At 37.9% G+C, this 26,103-nt stretch overlaps 1 protein-coding gene across 3 annotated transcripts in view; it reads right to left on the bottom strand.

Moving 5' to 3' along the window:
- Positions 1 to 6,886: 6,886 nt before the first annotated feature.
- The window catches only part of LOC139126536 (polycystin-1-like protein 2), a 40,722-nt gene continuing 21,505 nt past the window's right edge, over positions 6,887 to 26,103 (bottom strand). Inside the window, exons 11-32 of one of the 3 annotated variants that reach the window (XM_070692588.1) lie at positions 25,868 to 25,999; positions 25,178 to 25,268; positions 24,665 to 24,813; positions 23,968 to 24,243; positions 23,311 to 23,532; positions 22,493 to 22,814; positions 21,826 to 21,932; positions 21,018 to 21,248; positions 20,338 to 20,517; positions 19,672 to 19,832; positions 16,569 to 16,879; positions 14,732 to 15,465; positions 14,288 to 14,414; positions 13,307 to 13,548; positions 13,051 to 13,077; positions 12,062 to 12,239; positions 11,459 to 11,828; positions 10,756 to 10,978; positions 10,341 to 10,443; positions 9,425 to 9,994; positions 8,796 to 9,141; positions 6,887 to 8,276 (exon numbers count right to left, since the gene is read on the bottom strand). In XM_070692588.1, coding sequence (XP_070548689.1) covers positions 7,784 to 8,276; positions 8,796 to 9,141; positions 9,425 to 9,994; positions 10,341 to 10,443; positions 10,756 to 10,978; positions 11,459 to 11,828; positions 12,062 to 12,239; positions 13,051 to 13,077; positions 13,307 to 13,548; positions 14,288 to 14,414; positions 14,732 to 15,465; positions 16,569 to 16,879; positions 19,672 to 19,832; positions 20,338 to 20,517; positions 21,018 to 21,248; positions 21,826 to 21,932; positions 22,493 to 22,814; positions 23,311 to 23,532; positions 23,968 to 24,243; positions 24,665 to 24,813; positions 25,178 to 25,268; positions 25,868 to 25,999 — 5,595 coding nt within the window. In that variant the 3' untranslated portion in view covers positions 6,887 to 7,783. The remainder of the gene's footprint in view (positions 8,277 to 8,795; positions 9,142 to 9,424; positions 9,995 to 10,340; positions 10,444 to 10,755; positions 10,979 to 11,458; positions 11,829 to 12,061; positions 12,240 to 13,050; positions 13,078 to 13,306; positions 13,549 to 14,287; positions 14,415 to 14,731; positions 15,466 to 16,568; positions 16,880 to 19,671; positions 19,833 to 20,337; positions 20,518 to 21,017; positions 21,249 to 21,825; positions 21,933 to 22,492; positions 22,815 to 23,310; positions 23,533 to 23,967; positions 24,244 to 24,664; positions 24,814 to 25,177; positions 25,269 to 25,867; positions 26,000 to 26,103) is intronic. The other 2 variants (XM_070692589.1, XM_070692590.1) reach the window with 2 other exon arrangements.

Below are 26,103 nucleotides of genomic sequence, written 5' to 3'. Positions count from 1 at the left end.
CTCTCACATATGTCTCCGCATTCAAAGTCTGCGTCGCAATCAAATGTTTTTCTCTCACATATGTCTCCGCATTCCAAGTCTGCGTCGCATTCAATTGTTTTTCTCTCACATATGTCTCCGAGGTATGCCTCAGTGTACGTTATTCCGCGAAGCATAATTTCTATCGAACAGCGCTCTCAGACGGTCGCTATTGACAACGACGAACATTGTATCAAGTTATTTTCAATAGATTATCCACGGTCCCTCCACAATTATCGATCGAAAATTTGTTTGGACGCCGCTTGTGCCGGGCGCCCGTGTGTTGAGGTCACGTCATAAACATTTCCACAATAACCCATATATTGACTTATACACTTAAATATCAACATTGAAGGTATCCGTTGGTTTCCTGTACTGAAATTAAATCGACGACAATTTTTTTAGTTTTGGTGATACTTTTACGTACGTTTCGGCACATTTTGGCGCACCTCGGCGTAGTTTGGCGCCATTGTGAACGGGGGACTACACGCGAGTGAGCGAGACAACAATGTATCAATTTCGGACAAAAGGATATCGATCGATAACGTTCACTGCACGATTACAGTGGAGACTCTACGCCCGTTCGCCTCTGTTCAGTGTTATTCTTGCAGTTTACTGGGATTTTCATAGTTAATATTCGCCAAAATTTGGTATAAATTACAACAACCTGACTGGTATTTGGTCTGTATAATTTAAGAGACGCTAACCGATTAAAATGGGTCAATATTAGACCCTGATTCTGCATATGCAAACGCTGTAAGATCGCCATTTTATTGAGGGCAAGAGCAAAAATTCAGCGATCGGAAAAAAAAATGCAACTAAAACAAGTTTCGTCGAGAAATTCAAAAAACTAAAACGACAGCAATTTTGTATATATATCAAGGAAACACCGTGCCACTTTTCACTATAATTGGTTCAGAATTGAGAATTTGAACGAGCGATAGTTGTACGGTCTGTTCAGTACATTAAACGCAATTGTTTTCTATGGGAAATCGAGCAGAGTAGACACATCGTAAAATGAAAAATACATCTGAAAAAATCCGTTGGTTTAACTTTTTCATTTCGCTGTTATTTTTTATAATATTTGGTATGACACATACCATGAAGGGTAACTAAAACTCTATGGTTTTATTTTTTTTAGTTTCCCTCTTTTTTTATGAAATGACGAGTTGAAGATCGTTTTGCTGTTGACTGTGTTTTTACTTGATTTTGCATATGTCTCTTATTGCTTACGTATTTTTGGAATTTCCTTGTGAAATTCTTCCAAAATATTATAATTGTAAGGGCAGCATATACGGGAAATAGGACCTGTTGCTCTTTCATTAATATTTAGATGTGCAGCAAGGAAATACGGCGAAATTTTCAACATGACGCGGGAGGTGAAAGTGCACTACGGCCCAAAGGCGCCCCATTTTGTACGGTATATAGCGTCCCGAATTTTTGCCACACATACGTGGAGTGCGCGTTCGGAGAGTCCATTTCACCTCCCGCGTCATGTTGAAAATTTCGCCGTATTTCCTTGCTGCACATCTAAATATTAATGAAAGAGCAACAGGTCCTATTTCCCGTATATGCTGCCCTTACAATTATAATATTTTGGGAAGAATTTCACAAGGGAATTCCAAAAATACGTAAGCGATAAGAGACATATGCAAAATCAAGTAAAAACACAGTCAACAGCAAAACGATCTTCAACTCGTCATTTCATAAAAAAAGAGGGAAACTAAAAAAAATAAAAACATAGAGTTTTAGTTACCTTCATGGTATGTGTCATACCAAATATTATAAAAAATAACAGCGAAATGAAAAAGTTAAACCAACGGATTTTTTCAGATGTATTTTTCATTTTACGATGTGTCTACTCTGCTCGATTTCCCATAGAAAACAATTGCGTTTAATGTACTGAACAGACCGTACAACTATCGCTCGTTCAAATTTCTCAATTCTGAACCAATTATAGTGAAAAGTGGCACGGTGTTTCCTTGATATATATACAAATTGCTGTCGTTTTAGTTTTTTGAATTTAATAATAATAATAAAATAATATTTGGTTCTTATATAGCGCACATATCCACAAGTAGATGTGATCAAGGCGCTTTACAATTATTATTACCCCTGGTCACTGGACCTAATATGATACCTCTCAACTCCCTGGGGAGCAGACAACAGCTCACATGTGCAGCCAATAAGCGCAGCAGAGCTAAACGCCACATAACAACCTCTGTCCTACCAGGTACCCATCACTCCTGGGTGGGGAGAAGCAATGAGGAATAAAGTGCCTTGCCAAGGACACAACACCACAACTTGTTTTAGTTGCATTTTATTTTTCCGATCGCTGAATTTTTGCTCCTGCCCTCAATAAAATGGCGATCTTACAGCGTTTGCATATGCAGAATCAGGGTCTAATATTGACCCATTTTAATCGGTTAGCGTCTCTTAAATTATACAGACCAAATACCAGTCAGGTTGTTGTAATTTATACCAATTTTGGCGAATATTAACTATGAAAATCCCTGGAAACTGCAAGAACAACACAGAACAGAGGCGAATGGGCGTAGAGTCTCCACTGTAATCGTGCAGTGAACGTTATCGATCGATATCCTTTTGTCCGAAATTGATAAATTGTTGTCTCGCTCACTCGCGTGTAGTCCCACCCCCCCCCCCCCCCCCGTTCACAATGGCGCCAAACTACGCCGAGGTGCGCCAAAATGTGCCGAAACGTACGTAAAAGTATCACCAAAACTAAAAAAATTGTCGTCGATTTAATTTCAGTACAGGAAACCACGGATACCTTCAATGTTGATATTTAAGTGTATAAGTCAATATATGGGTTATTGTGGAAATGTTTATGACGTGACCTCAACACACGAGCGCCCGGCCGGCACAAGCGGCGTCCAAACAAATTTTCGATCGATAATCTATTGAAAATAACTTGATACAATGTTCGTCGTTGTCAATAGCGACCGTCTGAGAGCGCTGTTCGATAGAAATTATGCTTCGCGGAATAACGTACACTGAGGCATACCTCGGAGACATATGTGAAGAAAAACAATTGAATGCGACGCAGACTTGGAATGCGGAGACATATGTGAGAGAAAAACATTTGATTGCGACGCAGACTTTGAATGCGGAGACATATGTGAGAGAAAAACATTTGATTGCGACGCAGACTTTGAATGCGGAGAACATATGTGAGAGAAAAACATTTGATTGCGACGCAGACTTTGAATGCGGAGACATAAGCTTATGTGAGAGAAAAACATTTGATTGCGACGCAGACTTTGAATGCGGAGACATATGTGAGAGAAAAACAATTGAATGCGACGCAGACTTTGAATGCGGAGACATATGTGAGAGAAAAACATTTGATTGCGACGCAGACTTTGAATGCGGAGACATATGTGAGAGAAAACAATTGAATGCGACGCAGACTTTGAATGCGGAGACATATGTGAGAGAAAAACAATTGAATGCGACGCAGACTTTGAATGCGGAGAACAGGTGTTTTGGGCCACCGTAAGGAACCATCCATTTATTCATTCAGTTTTTGGTTTGTGTAATTATTATTATATGTATAGGACGCACGGGTCAAATTACTGGCCGTATAAATTTTTACAACAACCATGAGCAGACCCCAGCGAGTCGCAATTAGGATGATGGAATGAAAGACAAAACTACGTCATTTACGAAGACTAACACTTGACGTAAATCGAGATGACGATAAAACAAATCCCCTATATTGCAAAGATAAGCTTAATCAGGTGCAAAATATATAGTCTGGTTAAAATGAAAGTTCACGATTAGTCAAGAGAACTCTCTCGTTAATGACAATATATCGCTCGGAAACGCCTACCCCTCTAGACTTTTCCACTGTAGACATTAGAATGTTGAAGATCCAAACTTCTCACTTGTGTGCAACATGCACAGTACTCACAACAGTAAGCGCCACGTGGGCATGGTGTGGGTTTATATAGGACCAAAATAAATAATTCATTAACACACCTGGGCACGCAAAATAAAGAAACATGCAAATCAAACGAGTCGGGTAAAATTCTCACCTGGTCACGAACAGAAATCTCGCCAACAGTAAAAAGTTTTGTCTGTTTCACAATTTCAAATAGAACTTATAATGTAAGATGAATGAATTGACTTTGAAGATTGTTTTAACTGAACCCTTGTTCAATATACCGGCTATTGCTTTTCATATAACAGTCAGTGCCTTGTTTAAATGCCCAATGCAGTGCAATCGAAGTTTGAATAATGTGTACAGCTATATTGTTGAACGGTAAAGTCAAGACTTTACTTACACTGAAAGCGAATGTAACGCCTTCAACCACTCATCCAGTATACGGCTGTGTGTGCTACAGGGTTGAGTGACAGACACGACATTCTACTAAATATACATCGTACCTTGATAATTACATGTACAGCTATGATATGATACTCGGTGATTGAATGGGTCATACTTTGCGGTAAAATGTTGCTTCATTGATAACTTGTAAAGAGGATCACCACAACGAATGACACTTTGGCAAATACAACAAATGACACTATCGACATACTGAACGGCCTGTTCTCTAAAGTTTTGTCAACAGTCAGCTGGAGAAGGGGAGTGATTTATGGATTGGAGTGTACGTCACAGTGGATGACTTTGATTCTCTGGTTTATTACTGGGTGAGCGACGTCGAAGTTGAAACATTCTACTGGGATGTAGGTCAACCAGATAACTTACTCGGTTAGTACCGTTGGGTTATTTGAGGGAGCATTTATTTAGACAGAGTTATAAATCAATATATCCGATCCCACTCGATTTTATAAATCATCACAAATAAGAAGTGCTCAGTAGTCGTTCATTAAAGTGTTGAAACTACCACAAGCTGTATAGACTAAGAGCAGATGTCAATCTATTAGATTGTCGACAACTTGTGCTACTAGTGTAATAACTCACATTATGATGGTCCATTATCTGCTATTAGAATTGATTATTTGGGGAGGGGGCTAACTTTTGACCAAAAGTCTTTTTCACTGTTGTGATGTCTTTTATCGACTTGTACAAGATTTTTACGGTGTTTTATGTCAAAATTTCAGACTTTATATTGTTTGAATTTATAATTCGAATTCTCAGACTTCGAATTCTGCGTGGACGTCCAGGGAGGTTCAGACAAGTCATCGGTAAGAGGTAGATGGCGAGATGTTCTGTGTACACTGAAACGAGGCTATATCTGTCAGTACACACGGCTGATAGGTAAGAGATCATATTTATCTTTGGCGTGTGCGCTTCTCTGATCTTTCAAAGATGAGTCAAATGTAACGTGGTTACAATGGACACTGCCAGGAACAGCGAAGCTCAGTGACCAGATGACATCAATAAATTAGAGTGATGGGTATAATAGTGTCAGAGTCGAATATGTCATCTGTTGTCAATTTTGAGAAGCATCTCATCGTAAATTACGCGACTGAAAATGTTGCCATCATTTGGGTTCTGTTCCCACTGTACTATAGCACGTACTAAAGACTTGATATTCTGTGTGAAAACGTGTCTTTCAGATATCATCCATGGATAATACAGAACTGCTAGAAGAAAGCTGAGATAAGCCTTCAAAAAATCTGCAGCGCAATGCATTTCATTCAAGTCGTCCTTACAACGCTGTCGTTAGCTATGCAAACAATCTCCTTCAGCTTCAGCAAGACAACGGAGCGCTGAGGTCACGTGATAATGTTAGGGTGTCGGAAAGGCTATAACCTTATTTACTTGCAATTCTGTTCAGTCACATTCAAGGTCTCTGCCTCAAGATTGTACATTTTGCTTTTGCAAAAAGCTCAAAAACATTTGGCATATGTATTTTCCCGTTTATTCTTTGTCATATTTGATATTAGAATTTTCAGAAAACGTACGTTGGTAATATGTTATTTTCCTGATACAATTTTGTGCTGTCAGTCTAAAATTGTTTTATGTGCTGTTCGATTATGTAGTATAAAAATGTGTCGCATTGCTGATCGTAAAATAAAATTTCTGCATTTAATGATTTTCGAGATTCAAAATTAAATTTACACTAATCCGCGCCACATATATCTCATTTGGAGTGAATAATGGAGAATCTGTTTACTATTTCAGGATTTAATTAAAACTTTTTTCTACCTAATTTGATTTCATGACATTGTAGCTTGTTTTTGTTTTGTTTTTTACTTTAATTTGCTTCCGTCGAATCTTCTAAAACGCCCATCAATATGATTCAAATGCATGGATTAGCTTTTGCCTCTATCTATCACCAATCATAATTCACTTGATGTCAATGATGTTGTCATTCGGTCGATGAATTTTTTTCTCATGTTAAACAAAGTTGTGTTTCATCGTCAAGCACTGAAATTCGTAATCAAGTAAGTCGTATAAGTTCTGAGAAGCCAATCCGTCTCATTTAATATTTCATGATCAAAACATGATATACTAAGTGGAACCGTGTTTTTTGTGTGAAAGCAGCAACTTCAAAGTTTTACTGTCGCCGTAGAGTGCGATCAACAAAGATGCAACTATTGCATATTCACCATTTGTTTTTCAATGCAGTTTGGAATAGGCTATGTTATATTTAGGTTTTCAAGGCTTGATCTTTTGTACCATTCTTCATGGCTGTTTATTTAAGAGATCAATTTCCATGCTAATGAGACTGACTTTGGCATAAAGATCATAAGTGAGCTTAATTAGTACAATTGATAACAATTTTGAATACATGGAGAATGCCTCTATAGGTTTTGAATATCTCTGCAAAACGTACACGTGAGTTCATGGTGCAATCACAACATCGGGTCGATCATACCACCAAATGTAAACATCTAAGCATCTCTAATAAAAAATCGTCAGACACTACACCGATTACTTCATGCATTTTGTTTAATTCTATCATGATAACGATGACAAGACATTACTGCACACCATTGAGCAACACATCATACGATACGACGAGTTGAAACATCAAGCCACTGTTGTACCTCACTTTGACTTGTTCATATGCATCGTATCATGTAGGGGAATTTATTTTGCATAATCTTGCATTCCTAGGCCAATACTACCAACCATCTCAATAGGATATTTCGTATCCTATACAGCACCATGGTACCTACTTTGTTTTACATGATTTCATAAAGGTTTCATACAAGCCTTCATTCAAATCACATTGCCTGTCTACTTTATGTAATTTGTACATCCAATGCTTAGACGTCTAGGGTGGTTGAAACTAAACTATTCTATATATACAGGGAAATACACGTGGGAAGATATTTTCTGGGATTTCAGATACCACAACGTTACAAACATAGGGTGGGGGTGGCTTATTGAAATTCAAAATCATCTTCCCTGCCAGCAGGGTTGAAAATGTGTTATGTTGATCAGTGAGGTACAACAGTAACAAATTGACATCTCCTCAGAATCTAGAATATTGAATTTCAGAAGGCACGCGGTTGCCGAATGATTGTAAAGGTGATAGTAACTTAAAGTCTTACAAATATCACACTGAAATTCATTGTGTTCACACCATCACTGCAATCTATGAAGGATATTGTCGCAATATGTAATAAATAATGATTTACACTAATCTTCCGCAAATTTTACACAGCGCCCATCTAATAAGATATATCACGTGACGGATTATTACTTCTATCGAAAAGTCACAGTTTTCATTATATGTGTAAATATAGTCAGCACACTATCCTGTATGTCCAAAATGGTAAATATTCAAGTAATATTCTTGTCAATTGTATAATAATGTGTATATTATAATCTCTTTAACGGCGGCAATCTCCTTGGTAACGGATTTGTTGGACTACCGGGTGATTGACTCAGCGGACAGTTTGGTTGGTGACTTAACAAAGGCAGATGGATTCTCATCTGTTGCCCTACTTGATACGTAGACTGATCGCACTTGCACACCATTTCTCCTTCCGCTGGTTGTTTCTGACCCTTGACCCTATCAGGTGCCTTATTGGTTGTTTCTATGCGAGGATCTTGGTTGACTGCCTGATGTATGTTGTTACCGCTGATATGCCAAGGTCCCGGGACAGTGTCGTTGACTTTCTTACTCTTCCTGTCCGAGGTTACATCACTTGACTCGCCGGTCTCTTTCTCCATGTCGTCTGTCAAAACTTTGATTATCTTTGGCGTCACTTTCAGTTGAGGTAAGTGTACCAACATACCACCTCCAGAATCCATGACGTCACTCTTCTTTGTCACTTTGTCATATGCATTGTGCATGACTCCAGTGTACGGTCTGAAACACAAAATGTTATCAATACTTACAGGTGAAACATATTGGCTTTGTATGTATGCGTGTGTGATTAATCAGTACGAGGCAGTCCGAGCTTCGAAACTGAACGACTAAACCTTTTCCTCAGACTCTCCTTCAGAAACTTTACCAATTGGAATCAAGAATTAAAATCAAGGATCACCTTGAAAATGTTAGTACAAGAGAAACAAATTGCCCGACATGTACCCGTATTTCACATTCAAAATGGCCACCAAACATGTCGTAATTCTGTGTGAAAATATTAAATTTTCATTTTCACAAAACTAAGACAGTCAAACTTTCCTTACTCAAAGAGCTTTGAACCTGTGTAAGTGCATGGTAGATCAGAAACGTATTATGGACATTTGAGAGTTCGAATATATGTTGCTGGGCGCATTGTACCTTAAAAACTAGAATAAGAAAATAAATTTGTTTCACATAAACATTAAAGGCATAAGACTTTGCTAAGTTGCAACAATTTGACAGATAACGAGATGTATTCACCTGCTTGACAGTTTTTTGTTCCCATCCTCGTCAAAGTCGTCGACAAAATCTGCCAAGACATCGACCCTACACTCTAACGCTTCAACGATGGATCCAATCGACCATGAATCGTTCTCTTTGTTATCGTCTGTAATCTCCGTCGTGTGGTATCTATAGAAACGATGTTTCTTATGACCTTTTTTCTTCTGTCTTGGAGACTTCGTCAAATTATTTATCTTGAGTTTCTTTGATTTCTCGGACTTACTCTCTGAAGCGTCTTCGTCAGGTAGGATTATTTTCGGTTTCTTCAAGAAAGCATGGATTAGACTGTCCGCTGTAACCTTGCCATCATCATTAACTTCATCATCTGTGATGATTGAGAGATGCGTAAACAAGTCAATGGAAAATGAATTAAAGCAGTGTCTGTCTGTCTGTCTGTCTGTCTGTCTTTGTTTCCAGACACAATGTATGCTTACTGAAAACACTTGATAATATATGCATGAATAAATGTAAATATCAACGTTGATTCACATATCGGTATGTAAATGCACACTATCGGGGTTGGTTAAATCGTGAATCCTCGTACAGAATACCGTAACATTTTCTGATAATGAAAGACTTCAAACAGAACAATTGACATTACTGCTTACATGGGGGCGGACAGTCATCAGTTACTTCGCTACTTTGGTTGGTGTTGTCAATACCAAGGATTTCCATGACGTTATCCCAGATGAAATCGACAATTTCATAGTCTTCACAGAATCGTGACTTGTCTTCCTGGACAGTGCTGTATGCCATCATCACAGCTGTTATGAACATGTTGAGTAGAATCATCATACTCGTCATGATGAACGCAAAGAAGACGATTGGCCCTAGCACTGGCTGCGCCTGCGCCATCTCATCGTAGTCGAATGCACCAAGCAAAGTTGACAGCAGAGTTTCCACGGTTCTTAGCAGTGTACTGTAAGTCAGCAGTGTACAGCTGAAGAGCATATAGCACATCTGACCGAATGCCAGAAAGACTATGGCAAAGACAATACAGAAGTTGACCAGGTCTTTCCTGGCAGCAGAAATGGTACCAACCATGAGGGCGATGTGACGATTCAGTCTCATCAGTTTCATCAATTTCAAAATGGAGGCAAAGACGAGAGCCGCCAAGACGTAATTGTAGATCTCTTCGTACAAGGCAGCACTCTGTAGGTTCAGGAAAGCTCTCTTGCCTGCAGTGATTGAAAAGCAAAAGAATAGTTGAGTTATCGTAATTATTTTGTGATCTTGACTTTGTTATTATTAAAATTTCTACCAGTGGCATTAAAATTCACATGGTATACCGTACATGTAATTACAAATATTGAAGTCACACATAATTTGGAATTATAGTTAAAATATATTAGTTTCTAAATTAAAGCCTAGGATAATTTTTCGCAAAATATTAGTTACCCAGTGTAAATTTTAGTTTTTAGTATGTGCAAATACATATTAATTACGTTTCAGATTTCTAGACAGAAATAGTCGCAGTACGCGGAAGGTACAACACCCTCGATGACATTTTGACGATAAACTTACCTCCAGTCTCGTCACTGTGAAGACTTTCAACAGCAATGTCTCTAGTTGGAATCTTATAAATGAACATTCCAATACCAACCAATGATAGACCGATAATGGTGAGCTGAAATCAAGTCGGATACAGGGAATTAGTCTCTCTCTCTCTCTCTCTCTCTCTCTCTCTCTCTCTCTCTCTCTCTCTCTCTCCCCATTATGTTGTTGCCAAGACATTTACGCCTTCCGTTGAAGCGATTCATTCGTATTAGTAGAACTGTAAAATGCAATAGGCACGATAGAAATAACCAGTGTTGCAACAATCCGTGTTCTTTGTCAATGTAAGTTTGTTTCATCGAATAAAGTTTATACCTCAAATATCGGTAGCATTAGTCAAATCTGTATTCCCATAAAAACGTTGGCGACATGATCTGATTCCTACCTCCAGATAATTCCAGTAGTCTTTGAAATACTTGGACTTTTCCTTCTTGATCTGTCGTATTTCTTCAACGATGAAAAATATTATAAAGATCACAAATATGACGTCACAAGCCATAAGGAACTCCGGGAAAGTTCCAGTAAACGGGTAAAGCCTTATAACTTGAATTGTCCTGTAGGCAACACCGCCCCCAACGGATGGAAACTCGGCTATCAATGTTATCATACTATAAGAAACAAAACAAAAGTGTTTAAGCTTGGAAATCATTAACGAAAACTGAATTAAAAAAATTGTGTGATACGATTGATAAACACAAGAAAGTTATTCTTAATGGTGTAACTCATAGGGGCATTAACTTGTGAATAGTTGATTACTATAATTTTCTTCTTCTTTGTGACAGAAAAGATTACAACACAAAGAGTATTGTGCAAGCCAGCTAACGTGTATTGGGCAGTGGACAGAGAAAGTATGACTGAACCTTTAAACTAAAATTTGGAAAAAGTTGGGAACTACGGTTAACATCAGTTCTCTGTTTCAGAATGCCAAAACGTCACATTTCACCCGTAACATCCGAGCCCTAGTCTTATTATGCGACACCAGAATTAACACCTTCATATAAAATGACAACGGGTTATCCATATCACGGTTTCACATTTAGTGGCGGAAATATAAAGTATTTTGTCTAATCCAAGTTAAGGTTCCATACCTGAAGAGATCTGACTGAGCGTTGTAGACGGTGAATTCTAAGATAACAGCCCTTGTACGAGGATCCAACCAATTTGTTCTCTCCAGATAGTCAACCATATCGTATGCCTTTTCGATTGTCGATCCAAATTCAGCCGTGTACCCTCCCCCTCCATACCAAGTGATGTGTCCATATAGGGAACCACCATTAAGTTCATCAGCGGAGGCATACAACCAAGGAAGTGCATAGGCGTTATCGGGTTCTGTGAAAGATGCGTTGATTGGTGTCCAAGATTCTCCATACAGCGTCTTATCTTCTGTCTTTGACATGTCGTACCCTACGTCACACTTGACGACGTATTCAGACATGATACTGGGGCCCTTGCAGAGTTCTGAGAGAGAGAGAGAGAGAGAGAGAGAGAGAGAGAGAGAGAGAGAGAGAGAGAGAGAGAGAGAGAGAGAGAGAGAGAGGAGAGAGAGAGAGAGAGAGAAATTATTGAGACACCATGAAAACTAGAATGTCAGTATCGTTACTGCAGCTACAGGGGGGGGGGGGGTTATTGCAAATATGTTAACACATACAGATACGTGTCGAAGCAATCATTTCAATCATTGCATAATTTACCTGGCATGACTCGCAACTGCCTGAGTCTGGCGGGACCCACTCTATAGCCGACATGGTTTGAGATGTATCGCCTTTGTCTCCAGTGTATTCGTTCACCATTGTACCATTTGTCAGCATAGAGACTCGGAATCACAATTGCCCGGATGTACTGGAAATATGTGGGAAACCCTGTGTCGATCTGGAAATGAGAAGAGATTCAAAGTTTTCACAAAATAAGAGAACAACTGAGACTGGGACGTTGTAAACGTGCAAAAGTTAGTATGGTCAGTTGTGAAAATCATGAAAATAGTCAGTTGTAAGTTCTCATAACATGCAAGATTCCATTTGTGATGACTAGAGTTCATCCAGTTGTTACGCTGAGTTCACCAAGATTGTGTATTTTATGATAGTGTTACTGTCAACTGGGAATGTATGTTAGTCACGTCGTGATTGAACTTTAAAATTAAACAATAATCAAGTTTTGGTAGATTAACAGCGACATGACACGCCACAAAAATTACTTAAAATTAATAAATGCGTACCAGCCAGAAGATCTTTACGTCACTTCCGATCGTTAAAGTCAGTGTTAAGGTAGAACGCGCCTCTGAGACAGATATTCGGACTTTCAAACTTTTACAACACTTGTTTGGTTGACCACTCATTCTGAATCTCATGAAGTAAAGAAAGTTTTCACTTGCTTATTTTTGTGAAAGTTGATTTTCCCCATTTTGATTTAACTACAAATGTTGGTAAATATTGTGTAATTTGTTTGTCTAGTACCATTTTTTGCACTTGACCCGTGATTTTCATTCTTGATTTCGTAAGGGCATGGTTTAAAGTTTCCTTGCGGGAAATCGAACACAAGTTTCTATGATATAAGTTTTTCTATTTTGAGGCGAGTACAACCTTAAAGGCCAAACTTTGGTAAAACATTGATTCATTCTAAATCTAAGTAAGACATTTACATCTTGCAATCAAACTCTTTGATCGGTTGACGATGAATGACTTACATCTTCCAAAGAGAAGGGATCGTCATCCTGGATGAAAAAACAAAAGTGCCATTAAAATAATTCAAAAATAAATTAAATAAATGAATAATTAACGTAAATAAAGTCATTAAGCAATAATAGAAAAAATACGGCCTGACATATCGTTATGACGTACAGAAAAGTTTCAAAATTAGAGTTTATGATAAGCGCGTCTGCATGTGTCATTGCTTTTGTCTATATCTATTCGTCTATTGTCTATATCGTAGTATTCACTCACCTTTCCAATATATGGCGTGTCAAAAAACAGGTTATCCATTTCCATGTATTCGTATCGTGACATCAAGTCACGTGCTCCATATGCAATTAAGAGTAGAATGGTCAGATAGAAGCCATACACAAACATTTCTTTCAATACACCTTTCATTTTCACTTCTTTAAATCTCTTTCGTCGAGCTCGCTCCAACTCTTCAGGACTGATGGGGTTTTCCGTTACTTGCGTGTCATCGACCGTGACAATGCCTGTTAAATTCAAAGGAAGCTGAAAGTTAGAAAATCTCAATTTGGAGAAAGTTGTGAAATCGTAGGAATTCGTTACAAATATTCCATCAAAATTGTATTTGATATCAATAGGTGCAAACACATTTGATTTTTTCGTGTTTGAAAATTCTTTCCATACAACGTATTGTCAAACTACGGAGTAATAACTTAGGCTGAACGGTAAGACTTGATGTGAAGTAAATTTCAAAATGAAAATTCAAAGTACATGTGAGATTATTAAACATCGGGTACAGCAGATGAACTTCAATGAGTGACATATACTGTAGTGAAAGTATTTTTTGTTATCACGTGACTTTGACTGGGACAGGTGTTTTCAGTTTGCTCATAGACAAGTAATCGAAAATCTTCACTTGCCTGCATCCTATACGGATGTTGAAAGATTTCACTCTCTGCTATTAAAAATGATTTTTTTCCATCCGTTCATACAGCAAACGGTGACGAAAGTTAACGTCAACTCCAGTAAATTTTGCGGCAATTTTGTTCCTCAACATCAAAACATGCATGGAATTAAGTGATTTTTCTTTTTGAACATGAGTCAGAACAGTTTAAATTAGTGTTTCCTTATAGCTGCGTGTTTTACTCTCACGGGAATCTAATCTCGCGTGTAAAATTTTGATGCGACTAAAATGATTGCTGTACTAAAAGTCAAATATGACCCATTATTGTAGGATGTAAGATCTTACCAATTGATTATACTTACCTTCATACGCACTCATATCAGCGCCAAGCCATTCCTCGTCTGGTTTTAACTTATTCTCTTCTACGTCATCCTCTATCTGTTCTGGTTTCTTCCAAATCAACGCCACAAACAGCGCTATTAAAATAACCTGCAGCAGCAAGATAGAGTCATTGCTGTAATCGAGTCTTAAAAACTATTTGCGAGACAATTTGGATGTTTTCGATGTAGTAGATGTTCATTAACTTAACATGACACAACTGCATCTGTGACTATACATGTGATAGATTTAAGAAAACAGTAGCATTTCTCCATAAATCAATCATGCGATGTGACAGTTGCACAGGTCTGAGAAATTGTGCTATCAGTGGTACAGTGAATGAAGTTCCTTTCATACTCTACAATGTATACGTAGCTAAAGAGCGTTCACAGAACCATGGCACATCGACACATGAATAGAGCACCTACCTTTGCAGGTTGAATCAACAACAACGATTCGAAGAATGACAGGAAAAATGAGATGAGCCACTGGGTTGATTTTTCATTTCCCCATTCCATGCTGTAGAGAATCGTAAAGAAAGCCGAAGTGAAACTGGACAGAAACACCAGCAGCCATGCAACATAGACGAAGCCATAGGGTAACATAAACGGAGGTTTCTCCTTCTTTTTCTTCTTGGCGGCGCTCTTCCTACTCTCTGGACTAGAAGGTCTGATTATACGTTCGTTTAAATGTTCTGACGAGGAGTTCCAACTATCATCAAGAGATCGGCCCAGTCTTGGACTCGGTGTTAGCCTGTCAAAGTCAAAATCTACCGTAGATCCATAATCGCTGTCTTCATCTTGCATGGAGAACGCTCCTTTTGTGGATCTGTTCAAACTTGTTTCGTCATCAATGGTAATCTGAAACGCCGAGAGAGGTCGTCTGGAATTGGATTCCTTGAAAAGTCCCCACTTTTCATTCCCAGCAGATTTAGGGCCGTCTTTTCTGTACTTCTTAGCAGCTTGGTTGTTATCATAGACACCATCGAACTGAGTAGCCTTGTTGTGTTTGACACTGTTTCTTGGAGTTTCTGGTGATACTTCCAGGACAGGCTTGGCTCTGCTTTTCCTGAATAGTTGTACCAGTAACAAGCTGGGTGGAAACACGACAAGACTACTGACCACAGATACGTACAACTCCTTCAATGAAAACTCCAAAGGACCTGTCAATGTCAATAATACAAATCATTCAAATCAAATGAATTCTATATGTATCTGCATTTCTAAAGAGGAGAATATTTTGTCACGGTTACTGTAACCGTGGTTTTGTGTATTTTCTGGTATGTTCTTAGGCGACATTCATTTCTGTCAGGCTAGGGATTAAGGCCCACATCCCGCCATGCTTCGTATATTGTTTTTAAAAGTTTGTGCACTATCTTTTATGGTTTAAGGTTCCGTTTTGAAATTAGGGGCACGCTTTAAGTGTCAGACAGAAATCTGATTTCTTGTCAGACAGAAAGTTGATCTCTTTGTCTGACAAACAATGTTAACATATACACAGATAAGGTTTCGCTTCAGATAAGTGAACACTCATCCACTTCAGTGCTACTCCAAAAATTTGTTGACAACAATACTCGTGGTACTGCGAATAGTAACACGTATGCAAAAGACACAATTTTCTCTAGACTGACTCATCGTCAGTTGAAGGTATAAGACTTTAATGTTCTGTCTAAAAATACAGTTTTTTGTTCTACTCCAGAAACCATTTCGAAATGACTTGTTTTCAACTGCGTGTAATGTACAATATTATATACACCAGTGTGGTGATGGCAAAGATGCCGCGATCTGATTGGTCGAGACGTGAAAATAACACAGATATATTCGCAGTGTAGTACACTGCCCTTTTATCTGTTCACGTCAGAATGTCAATATACTGTTATAATATTACAGCAATAACATCTCAGCAACAATTGCAACATTCGAGTTAGATCAATTCACTCCATTCATGCACTAGCTGTCGTCCGTGCACGTTATGTTGTGAACTGGTCAAAACCTCATTGTATATCCGTTGCCTGGATCCTTTATTGCTCAACTATTGTTGACAACAATATTTTGGCCTGGATAGAATTTCATTTTTGACAATACCATTGCATACTTTACAGGATATGTTTTGTTTTGCAAGGCTTTTGGTTTGTATTTCAATAAACTGCAGGAAGAAGATGACAACATATACTTGTTTTCCAGAACAAAATGATGGTGACAGAATTATTAAAAGTTTTGAGTTATTGTTCTTTCAATTTGATAGGAATGATGGCTGTAACCTTACCAAGGCTAAATAATTTATCACTTTGGTTGGTTTTCTCATCATCTGTACGGAAGAACATACAGCTGGCAATCATTGTGAGATACAGCAGTGAAAGACAGCAGGACAATCGTTGAACACGGGTGAAGTTACTTCGGTTTGGTCGAGACATTACAGAAAACCAAAGATGTCCGTCTGTGAACTCTTTTCTCGTCGTAAACGAGAAGAGTTGACTGAACCGAACCATGTCTTCGTCTGTAGCAGCCGGTAGGAATCGTTCAACTCGTCCGTCGCCCTTCTCCACAGCAAGCCATTTATCACACAAAAATGTATACCTGAAATATAGTTGATAAACGTTTAGATATAAACAGTCACCAGAAGTCATACTGAACTGTATGTATGGTTAATTGCCCTGTAAGGGGTGGACCATTAGATCTTTGAAGGGGGGTGGTCAAAAACAGAAAAAAAAAATTTCAGAGCAGAAAGTTAGGGAAAAAAATCTTCAAACTAGTTTGCAAAATAAAAAAAATAATAAATAAGAATTCAAATGCGTAAAAGAAAATCTGCAAAAGTCTTTAAAAATCTTGAATTTTTTCTTAGATTTTACAGACAGGAAGCAACTTTCTGTATTTTTAGTACATCCTCCAGGCACATTTTTAATTTTAATTTATACATTTAGAGTGACTGTATCCCTTATACTGGAAGTTGTGATCATCTTATCTTCTCAGGACTTTTGTATTCTGATCACTTGAAAATTATAAAATTATATAGCCTGTTTTCTACTTGTTTCCTGCGTACAAACCAAGCAGGTACACTAGGTATAACATTGAAACTGTGGTATGGTTGTCAAGACAGAAAGTTATATTTGCCTTTTAAGATCAAGGTGAACAGATGCAGGCCACATCAGGTTCTTTTTTTTCACAGCATTTTATTGCAATGATGAATGCAAGAATGTGTGAACAAGTAGAAACACGTCAATAATGATAAAACAACGTATCAAGTCAAGATGTATTATTTTGCTTTTAAAAAGGCATTTTCAATTTTTCTTCTCAAAAATCAGCCTTATAAACAACAGCAACACATTTTTTAACATTCAACAATACACTACGTAGAATACCATTTATCCAACAAATCCCAACACAAAAACACACAAAAGGGTTGAACTTTGAAGGTTTCTCTATAGCAAATATTGAATAAATCTGCATGAATAATCGTTTGTGTGTAGCCAATGCTGGATGACAATTATCTGAAGAATTTTTCCACCATAAAAAAGAGCATGATTTCAAAAATCTTAAGGGACTTATGTAGAAAATTTCAAAGAAATTGGACAAGCCCCTTCAGAGAATACAGATTTTTTGACTAAAAATGGCATAAATTGCCCTAAAACGACAAATATTGAAATTTCACCACATCTATACACATCCAATCAATTTGGATCCATGTTGCTACAGAGAAATAGATGCTTTGATCAAAGAAGGGCAAAAATTGCCCTAAAAACAAAACTATGCAATTTCACTATATTTTGCAAACAGCTTCTCAGCTTGTCAAAATCAATTGTAAATCATGAGATATGCATGATGTTTGGTGTGGTGAATGTACGTATTTCACCATGCAGTAGAAAGGGAAGCCAGGAAACCCAAATAGTCAATTTTCAAAACCATGGGAAGCTACTGAGGACCAAGAAGACCATGTTTCAAAGGAAGATGTGTAATCTGAAAAAAATACTCCCCAAGTGCCACCAAAGAACACCATTTTAATCTCTATTTTTCAAAAGCTCCAACGGCAGGAGGGGGGACACCTCCCCTCCTGACCTCTCCCCGCGACCGCTTACGCGGTCTCTTGTGGTGCTTCGCACCACAGCAGGTGGACAGATGGACTGTCATTGGTTGTGCAAAAATCAGTATCTGATTCCGCCACTTCTTCATTTCCTTCTGTTCCAGTATAAGGCAGTACAGTTGGACATTCAGTGCGCAAGATGATCTGCAACATTTCGCAAAATCTATCAGCAATATAAATCACTACGCCATATGAATGTTGGGGTTACAGCACACAATCTTATTTGCGCTGGTGATATGGATGTACATTGTATCCTCAAACAGCGTAGAACTAAAAAAATTATAAATCTGAAAATCTACTCAGAAAAAAAAATTAGCACAGCTATTCTCATTTGGAAAAAAAGTTTTAGAAATTTACAATTGTAAAAAAAATTCACAATTTCATTGTGACCACCCCTCCCAAGATCTAATGGTCCATCTCTAAACATTAAACACACTGAAATCTAAAAAGGGAAACTCAAGTTGACAAATAATATTATAAAATCATTCAGCCGCCGACCAAGCCAACAATTCCCAATCAATAATCAAGAGATCGATCGATCAATCAATCAATCAAACAATAAAAAGTTTGCCAAGTTTACATTTGAAAATTGAATCATTGGATTTTATTAAGGTGTTTACAAACTCGAATATACTACAAGTATTAATTTCCTTTTATACCATCAATCTAGTGTTATCCAATGAAGACAATACCCGGATTCAGTCTAAAACTTATCTCCGGATTTCAGTCTGAAATTTCTATTTACGGCTCATTAAACACAGCTGTCTTTACTTCCAGTGTACTAATTTGTTGCGTCGCTTATTCATTAGCTCATTAGCCATCTGGTTTTTCTTCATCAAATGTTATTCTCTCAAGCTTCAGCGTTTTTCTGACATTTACGACTTTTGTATTTAAGTAATCAATCTGTCCAATGTTGGTGTTCTGGTCGAACGATCATTCACCTTTCATGAACTGTACATGTGTTCTTGTGCCGTCTCTGTATCTTTTAGAAAGATTGTCTGGTGATACATGATGCACATTAAATGATTTTAGAGACATGTCGTCTCTTAATTGTCTCTCAACTTTCATCAGCCAACATAGAAACCAGACATACTGTGACTATTAATAGATTCTATATTATACATACATAAAATATTGCTTTAAATTTCTGTCCGACACAATGCTCTCCCATAGAATGAAGGTATTTTCAAGATACTGACACAGCAAATATAGAAATAACTACTTTTAATACGCTATTTGAAGCGGAATTACATCGGTTAGGATATTTATCTATGGTCATTGGCCAACATACCTGTCTGTTGTCTGGATATCAACAACTTCAACTCGACTTAAAAACCATGATGCATTTTTCCCCTGTCCAGAGTTATCATGCCAAATGCGTAGAGATCTGAGCCGACCTAGAGGACCCTGACACGCTAAGACGAACTTGCTGATGCTCCCCTTTTCAAAGAGCTGTAAGAATGACACACATACTCGGGGTTGATTTTTGAGATCGCACGTGACTCTGATAACCTCAGCTGGGAAGGAAGTGCTACCAAGATTATCAGTGAATAGAATAATGCGGTTGTCATGGTAATCTATGAAGCTATAAAATATATGTCATGTTAAGTACACTTAATCACATATGACAAAGATCATTATTAATGTGCATGAAATATTTTTCTGTACTTGTTACTAAAATATAATCAGCAAATTATCAAATACTTTAAATATAATTTTATATGGTGAACATTGTGACATCGAACTTATCAAATTTTATAAAAAATTCCCTGCAACATAATTATATGCACATGTATATACATACAGAACATGTCCACTTTCCTTTGCAGACAAAAACGGCAAACAAATATATGCGATTATTACTGCCATTCTAAATCTTGATTTGCTTTCTGTTTGCTTTTCTCGTCAAAATGCGAATTCATATTCTCCACAAGGTAACCTGACATATTCGACTCACCATTTCTCTGCATCTCTCTGCATCTTCAAGATTTCTGACTCCAGAGTTCATGATGCTGCCGAATAAAGTACACGATATCTTCGACCTAGTGCCAGAACCTATCTTAGTACCCGTGTATACGTTGACTTGATAATAATAGTGGTGATCAGGGTCATTGTCGGCGAGTGGAAGAACTCCCCACTGTACAAATCAAATAGATAACAGTCAGCGTCATGGAGAGGGTGGCAGTGAAACTGGTAATACCCATGTAAGTCGTACGTTGGCTTAAAATTGTGTAACTCTGCATCTTCATTGAACTGTTCTTTTGTACAATTACTCTTTCCAATTCTAGAGATTAAAATATTTAGAAATGATAAACTTTGGTAGAGGTACATGTATATTTCGAATTTATTTGCAATTGTTTGTTAGGATTTATGAGACAAAATAAGAAGAGTTTGTCGACTGTGATTTAAATTTTTACGTGGAAAACATCTAGAGAAAGAGCCGATGAGGTGTCCAAGGAAATAACGGTTTCATATGCGTTTATATACTGAATAAGATCTCATAGAAAATCGTGTCTCCATTTAAATATAACAACCTAATGTAATTCTTTATTGTCTTCAATTGTTTGCTTACTCTTTACAAATCGGAATGCAGAAGGTAACAATACACGATGTTGACGTTTTGTGTGCTATGCTCACCTTAACCAAATCTTTCTTGTCCGCTCTTCTGCAGAAGTATACTCCGACCAAGTATAGACCAAAGATGACAAATATTGTCGAAAATACCGAAGCGTTCTCACCGAGGTTGGCGAATTTCTGGAACACAGTACCGAAGTCGATGCTGTTTGGTGGTACGAAGAAATCTGTTGCGAACGAGGTGAGATGGTTGCACCCACATACGGTAGTTGTAGTGCTTGACCACTCCAATGGCTGATAAATAAAATTCAAGTCTTCAAACGTCATTATGTTATAGATGCAATAATTATTGTTTGCAAAAAACTTCTAGATCCTGTAAACTTGGCTTAAAGACAGGCATTCATGGTAAGTAAAGCTATAATGCTCCCAAAGGAGCGACTAAAGCGTTCATAAATGTCCAATTGTTAGGCCTACAATTTATTCGCTATGACTACATACACCTTTACACTTTTCCAGTACGGAGTTACAATCTGCACAGTAGCAGGCCAACAAGGTCGAATTTTATAAAAAGCAAATACATTGACACTCCTCAAGACTGAATAAGTGTAAATATGTCAAATGTTCGCTTTAGTTTCAATTAAGTACTATTGCATACAATATTACTATGGTCCAGTCTTCACAATGGATCAGACAGACTCCCGGAGACATGTTTAAATAAGGTACTAATTAATTTACAGCGCGTCAATCGCACACTTTAATCCGCACTGAATTTTTCCTATTCATCGACCAGTTAAGTGTTGGTAACTAGCTATGACGTATTTGAAGCTATACAAACGATTCATCCATGCACACTACATGCATACTTTCTAACCTGACAGCCTTCTTTGCTCCATTTGTCCACTTTATCATCCCAGTACTTACAGCTGACTGTCGTAATTTGCAAGGAAAAGTCAGGTAAAGTTATATTTCGCCGTTCTTCTGTGAAAATAAGATAGGATTGTGTTTGTCAATTCTACCAGCTCTCTTTTACTCCCTGGAATTCAGAAAGCAACCTGACCTGACGCAATTTTGAGAGTTCTCTATTATCTTTAATCGTTTTAAATTTCTAAAACAAGTCCGCCGTGTCTAATGGCATGTACAGTCTTGAAAATGGAATGTCCAATGTTTCAAGTTCTTGAATTGGAAGATATTTGAATTGGAAAATATTTGAATTGGAAGATATTTTGGAAATAACTGCAATGACTGCTTAGGGTATGAATAACACTATCTTGACAATTTGAAAACGTAAAGGAGCCATTACAATTTTCATCCGTGACAAGATGACTTTATGTCGGTAGGCCCAGAGTACATTGTGAAAAAGGAATATATCCGACAGGGCCATATACCCTTTGGCGAGGAAGAAGTTACAACTGGTTCAGTATTGGCGGAAAAAAGCGCCGAACTGTGAGGATCGTTAGCATACGGATATTTTCAAAGAGGGGAAATACAATTTATCCTATTTCATATGATGTTTGTGGTTATTGGAAAATATATCTTACCTTGTGTCGTTGGCGGTTCATCTGTGATTTCACTTTCATTTCCCGGTGACTGTAGAATTCCAACATGGTAGTCTCCGCTTTGATTGATCATGGATGCTGGAATGAACACGGTATAGTTCCACTGTTCCCTCAACGATTCATCGCCGACATCGTCTGGAATTTCGCCGAAATCATCTCTCGGCAGTTGTTGAGACATATTGAATTCTTGTCTGGTTGGACTGTACATGTATCGTAGATAGACCGTGTAGTTCAATGCCTCCGTACTGTTTTGATTTTCTATTGGCCTCACTGTGATTCTGATGGCCGTGTTGTTTTCAGAAATCTGAATGTGTATACAACGATAATATTGAGTCGATTTTACCAGAAATTATTGTATAATAATACTGCTCCAAAGATATCCAACTTTTAGAGATTTAATCATCTATGTTTGGTAAGAACTCAGTGGTAGCGTAGTAAAGATAAGACAAATAACCTAGCCAAGGATTTTATGAAGTTGCCATGAATTCATAGGCTGATTTCTTCTTATCATTGGGACTGTGTAAAATGATAAAATGCTGACGATGTGAAATCGCCCTCTTTCAGCCACACAGAACACGATAGAGCTTAAATATACAAGCCAACGTTTCATCTAAGAAATTATAACAAATATCTTCTCAATAAAGGCCAGTAATGAACGTAATAATTGGACGTATATAAAGCTGAACATGTAGTTCAAATATTTCTAGCTGATAGGCATGTTGATGATATTGAAAGATATTGTAGATCTGTTAGCGCTGTCACCAAACAGTCATGTGGTTGGTGTTTTTACATGGACTTACTTTGAGTTTTCTGTAGTACATATCCATGTCTACTGTCAACACCGGCGTTACTGTTTCCGGTTCTGGAACAGCTGGGTTGTCGATTTCAATCAATATGTCCTCTTCAAGGTCATGGACCGGTATTGCTGAACCGTCAGCGTCGTTCAATTCTAAGGACACTACTTTGGAGTCCAGTTGATTTGACGTGTCATATGTGAAGGGGTTCTTTGATGTTGAAGTCATCTGAAATGAGATTTAGAAATAAAAGCAATAAAAATAGGGAACTTGTTTAAATCTAGAGCGTCACGGAAAATATCTCGACAGGTGCTCAATCTGTACGCAATATCAAGGATGTCTCTGAAATTCTGCTGGCATATTGCTAAAGTTCAAAGTTCGAAATGGTTCCATACTAATAGTTACTCGATCAAGTAAATCACCTCAGTGTCTTCTAACGAAGGAGTTCAGTATAGAATCCGTACTCTTCCGAATATGCAGTTTGCAGTCTTCACAGTTTTGAGATATAGCCATAATAATGCTTCAAATAGATATCTTGCATCTGCTGATCTGCCATATATTTTGGTTAACATTTAATCTCATTGAAATATTTCAATTGGTTGTGCTGTTCCTAAATTTTAAACAATATACAGTAATTTGAAAGAAACATTTTGCTCGTCTCACCACAATGCTAACACTGTCTTCATCTTCATCATCGCTAGACGACGTGTCTCTTCGTCGCCGTTTGCTCAGCATGGTGGACGACGATGGTAACTTAAACGATCCTCCACCGCCGCTTAATTTCTTGCCCCCTAGATTTGATGGTCTGTCCCGTTGCAGAGACATAGTCAGTGACGTTGTTTTTACTTCGATTGGTTTACTACCAGCAGGCTTGCCTTTCAGAAGTGCATCAGCAGCGGACTTCACTGCTCCAACAACACTTTCTGCTACCAACTTATTCTGACGTATTATACAAACAAAGAAGTTCGTCAAGTTAGGCTCATCACGTAGACCTTACTTGGAAATTAGCTATTCCTTTACCGATAATTGCGTAATTTGTGTTCTTAGAATCCGCATTTAGTATGAATACATGAAACGAATCATACTAATTTTCAATCATTTTCGATACCTACGAAATTTCATTTTGTTGCCAGAACAAATATTCGGATTTTCCATCACGTTTTATACTGATTTCGCATCCAAGTTTCTCTCTCTCTCTCTCTCTCTCTCTCTCTCTCTCTCTCTCTCTCTCTCTCTCTCTCTCTCTCTCTCTCTGAAACACACTGAAAAAATTACACTTTCGAGTAAACGACGCCACTGATAGGCTTTTTCCTTCACACTGTGAAAATCAAGCGAAGAAGGCATCATTTAAGGTGGTTACCTTTTCGCGTTCAACTTCGAGTTCTTCGGGAGATGGTTCCGTTTCAAGGTAGTCGAAATCAGATGACATTGGGTTGACTTTGAGAGCTTCCATTGTCTCGGCTGAGGTAGACGATGACGTCAGTACATTGCCTGCCCCAGATGTGATGTCTGTCGAAAAGGGAAAATGTATGTACATATATATTAACGTGTCATTGGGGTTTTCTTGTCACAATATCAATTTCACTGAAGTAATCAAATGAGAACTAATGGACATAAATGTAGACGTGACAGTAGGCATGAAATCACAAATACATCTTTATGCCTTACATGTAACGAAATTGTTGTAAATGTCACCAAAGCGATAACGCCTTAACATGTATCGATCGTCAGTAGAAGTATCATATGCATTATTCTTTGAAAACAGCTATCAGCTATCTGAACACACTAAATGACCGAGACTTTCAAAGGAGAACAAATAAAAATCAGACAAACAGATAATGTCAACAAGTTTTAGCAATGGTCAGGGATTTACCTGTAGCTGTGCCAACCTTCTCCTGTTCTCGCATTCCATCAAAAGAAGAAAACGTACTGGATACAGACTTTAGGGCTGTGGCCGCTTTTGCCTGTCCAAAGTTCAACACAAATTTGAAATGTTTATTATATACTATTGGCCAGACATGGCATGTATCTTTTTGGACGGAGCAGTTGATGTAAATGTCAGGCATAAAATGTAATTGTATAAAGGAAGATACAAATAAATACGGTACAGTATTGACTTAGATTATGATTCATTGCTGCTGTACAAAATAACAGACTTCATACTTAATCAAATTCGTACACGACTAAGGGGAAATCGATGCCTTCAAGTATAATAAGTTCCATTGGTACTGCGGACTTCGGATCAAAACTTTGCCAACATTGTGGAAAGTAGATAAAAATAGGATAAGAATTGTCGTGTTTTGAAGGACAAACAACTGCAGGTAATGAATGATATTGAAATCTTCAAATTAAAGAGCAGGTGTTTAATAATTGCATAATTAATGTAAGTAATGTATATACTAATAGCATGTCCGACAACGGACTGCACCATAGAAAATAACGTTTTCGTCAGAACAAGTATGGCAGTTTTGTGAAGGAAAATCTGTAGTGCAGAAGGAAAACAGGAAATTACAGCGTATGACGTATGCTATGTTGGATGTTCATTGGGAAGGCACTACAGTACCTGTGTGCCGCCTTTGATTTCACTGGGCTCGGCCGTCACCGAGTCGAGGGCCTTTGCTGCCTGCCCGACGCTATCAGTGGTTGAAACTCCGGTTGACATCTTCTCCAAACCGTCTATCATTGCAGAGCGTACCTGCATAGGATGACGAAAGCTGGGTTAAAATCAATACAACGCAATAAGAGCACATGGGTGAATTTGATTGAACGCACAAATAACATCAACTCTTGTCAAACTCA

This window comes from Ptychodera flava (genome assembly GCF_041260155.1).
Source record: "Ptychodera flava strain L36383 chromosome 3 unlocalized genomic scaffold, AS_Pfla_20210202 Scaffold_27__1_contigs__length_13241970_pilon, whole genome shotgun sequence".
NCBI lineage: Eukaryota > Metazoa > Hemichordata > Enteropneusta > Ptychoderidae > Ptychodera > Ptychodera flava.
The sequence above is the reverse complement of the archived record's forward strand: the minus strand, read 5'-3'. Positions and strand labels throughout refer to the sequence as shown.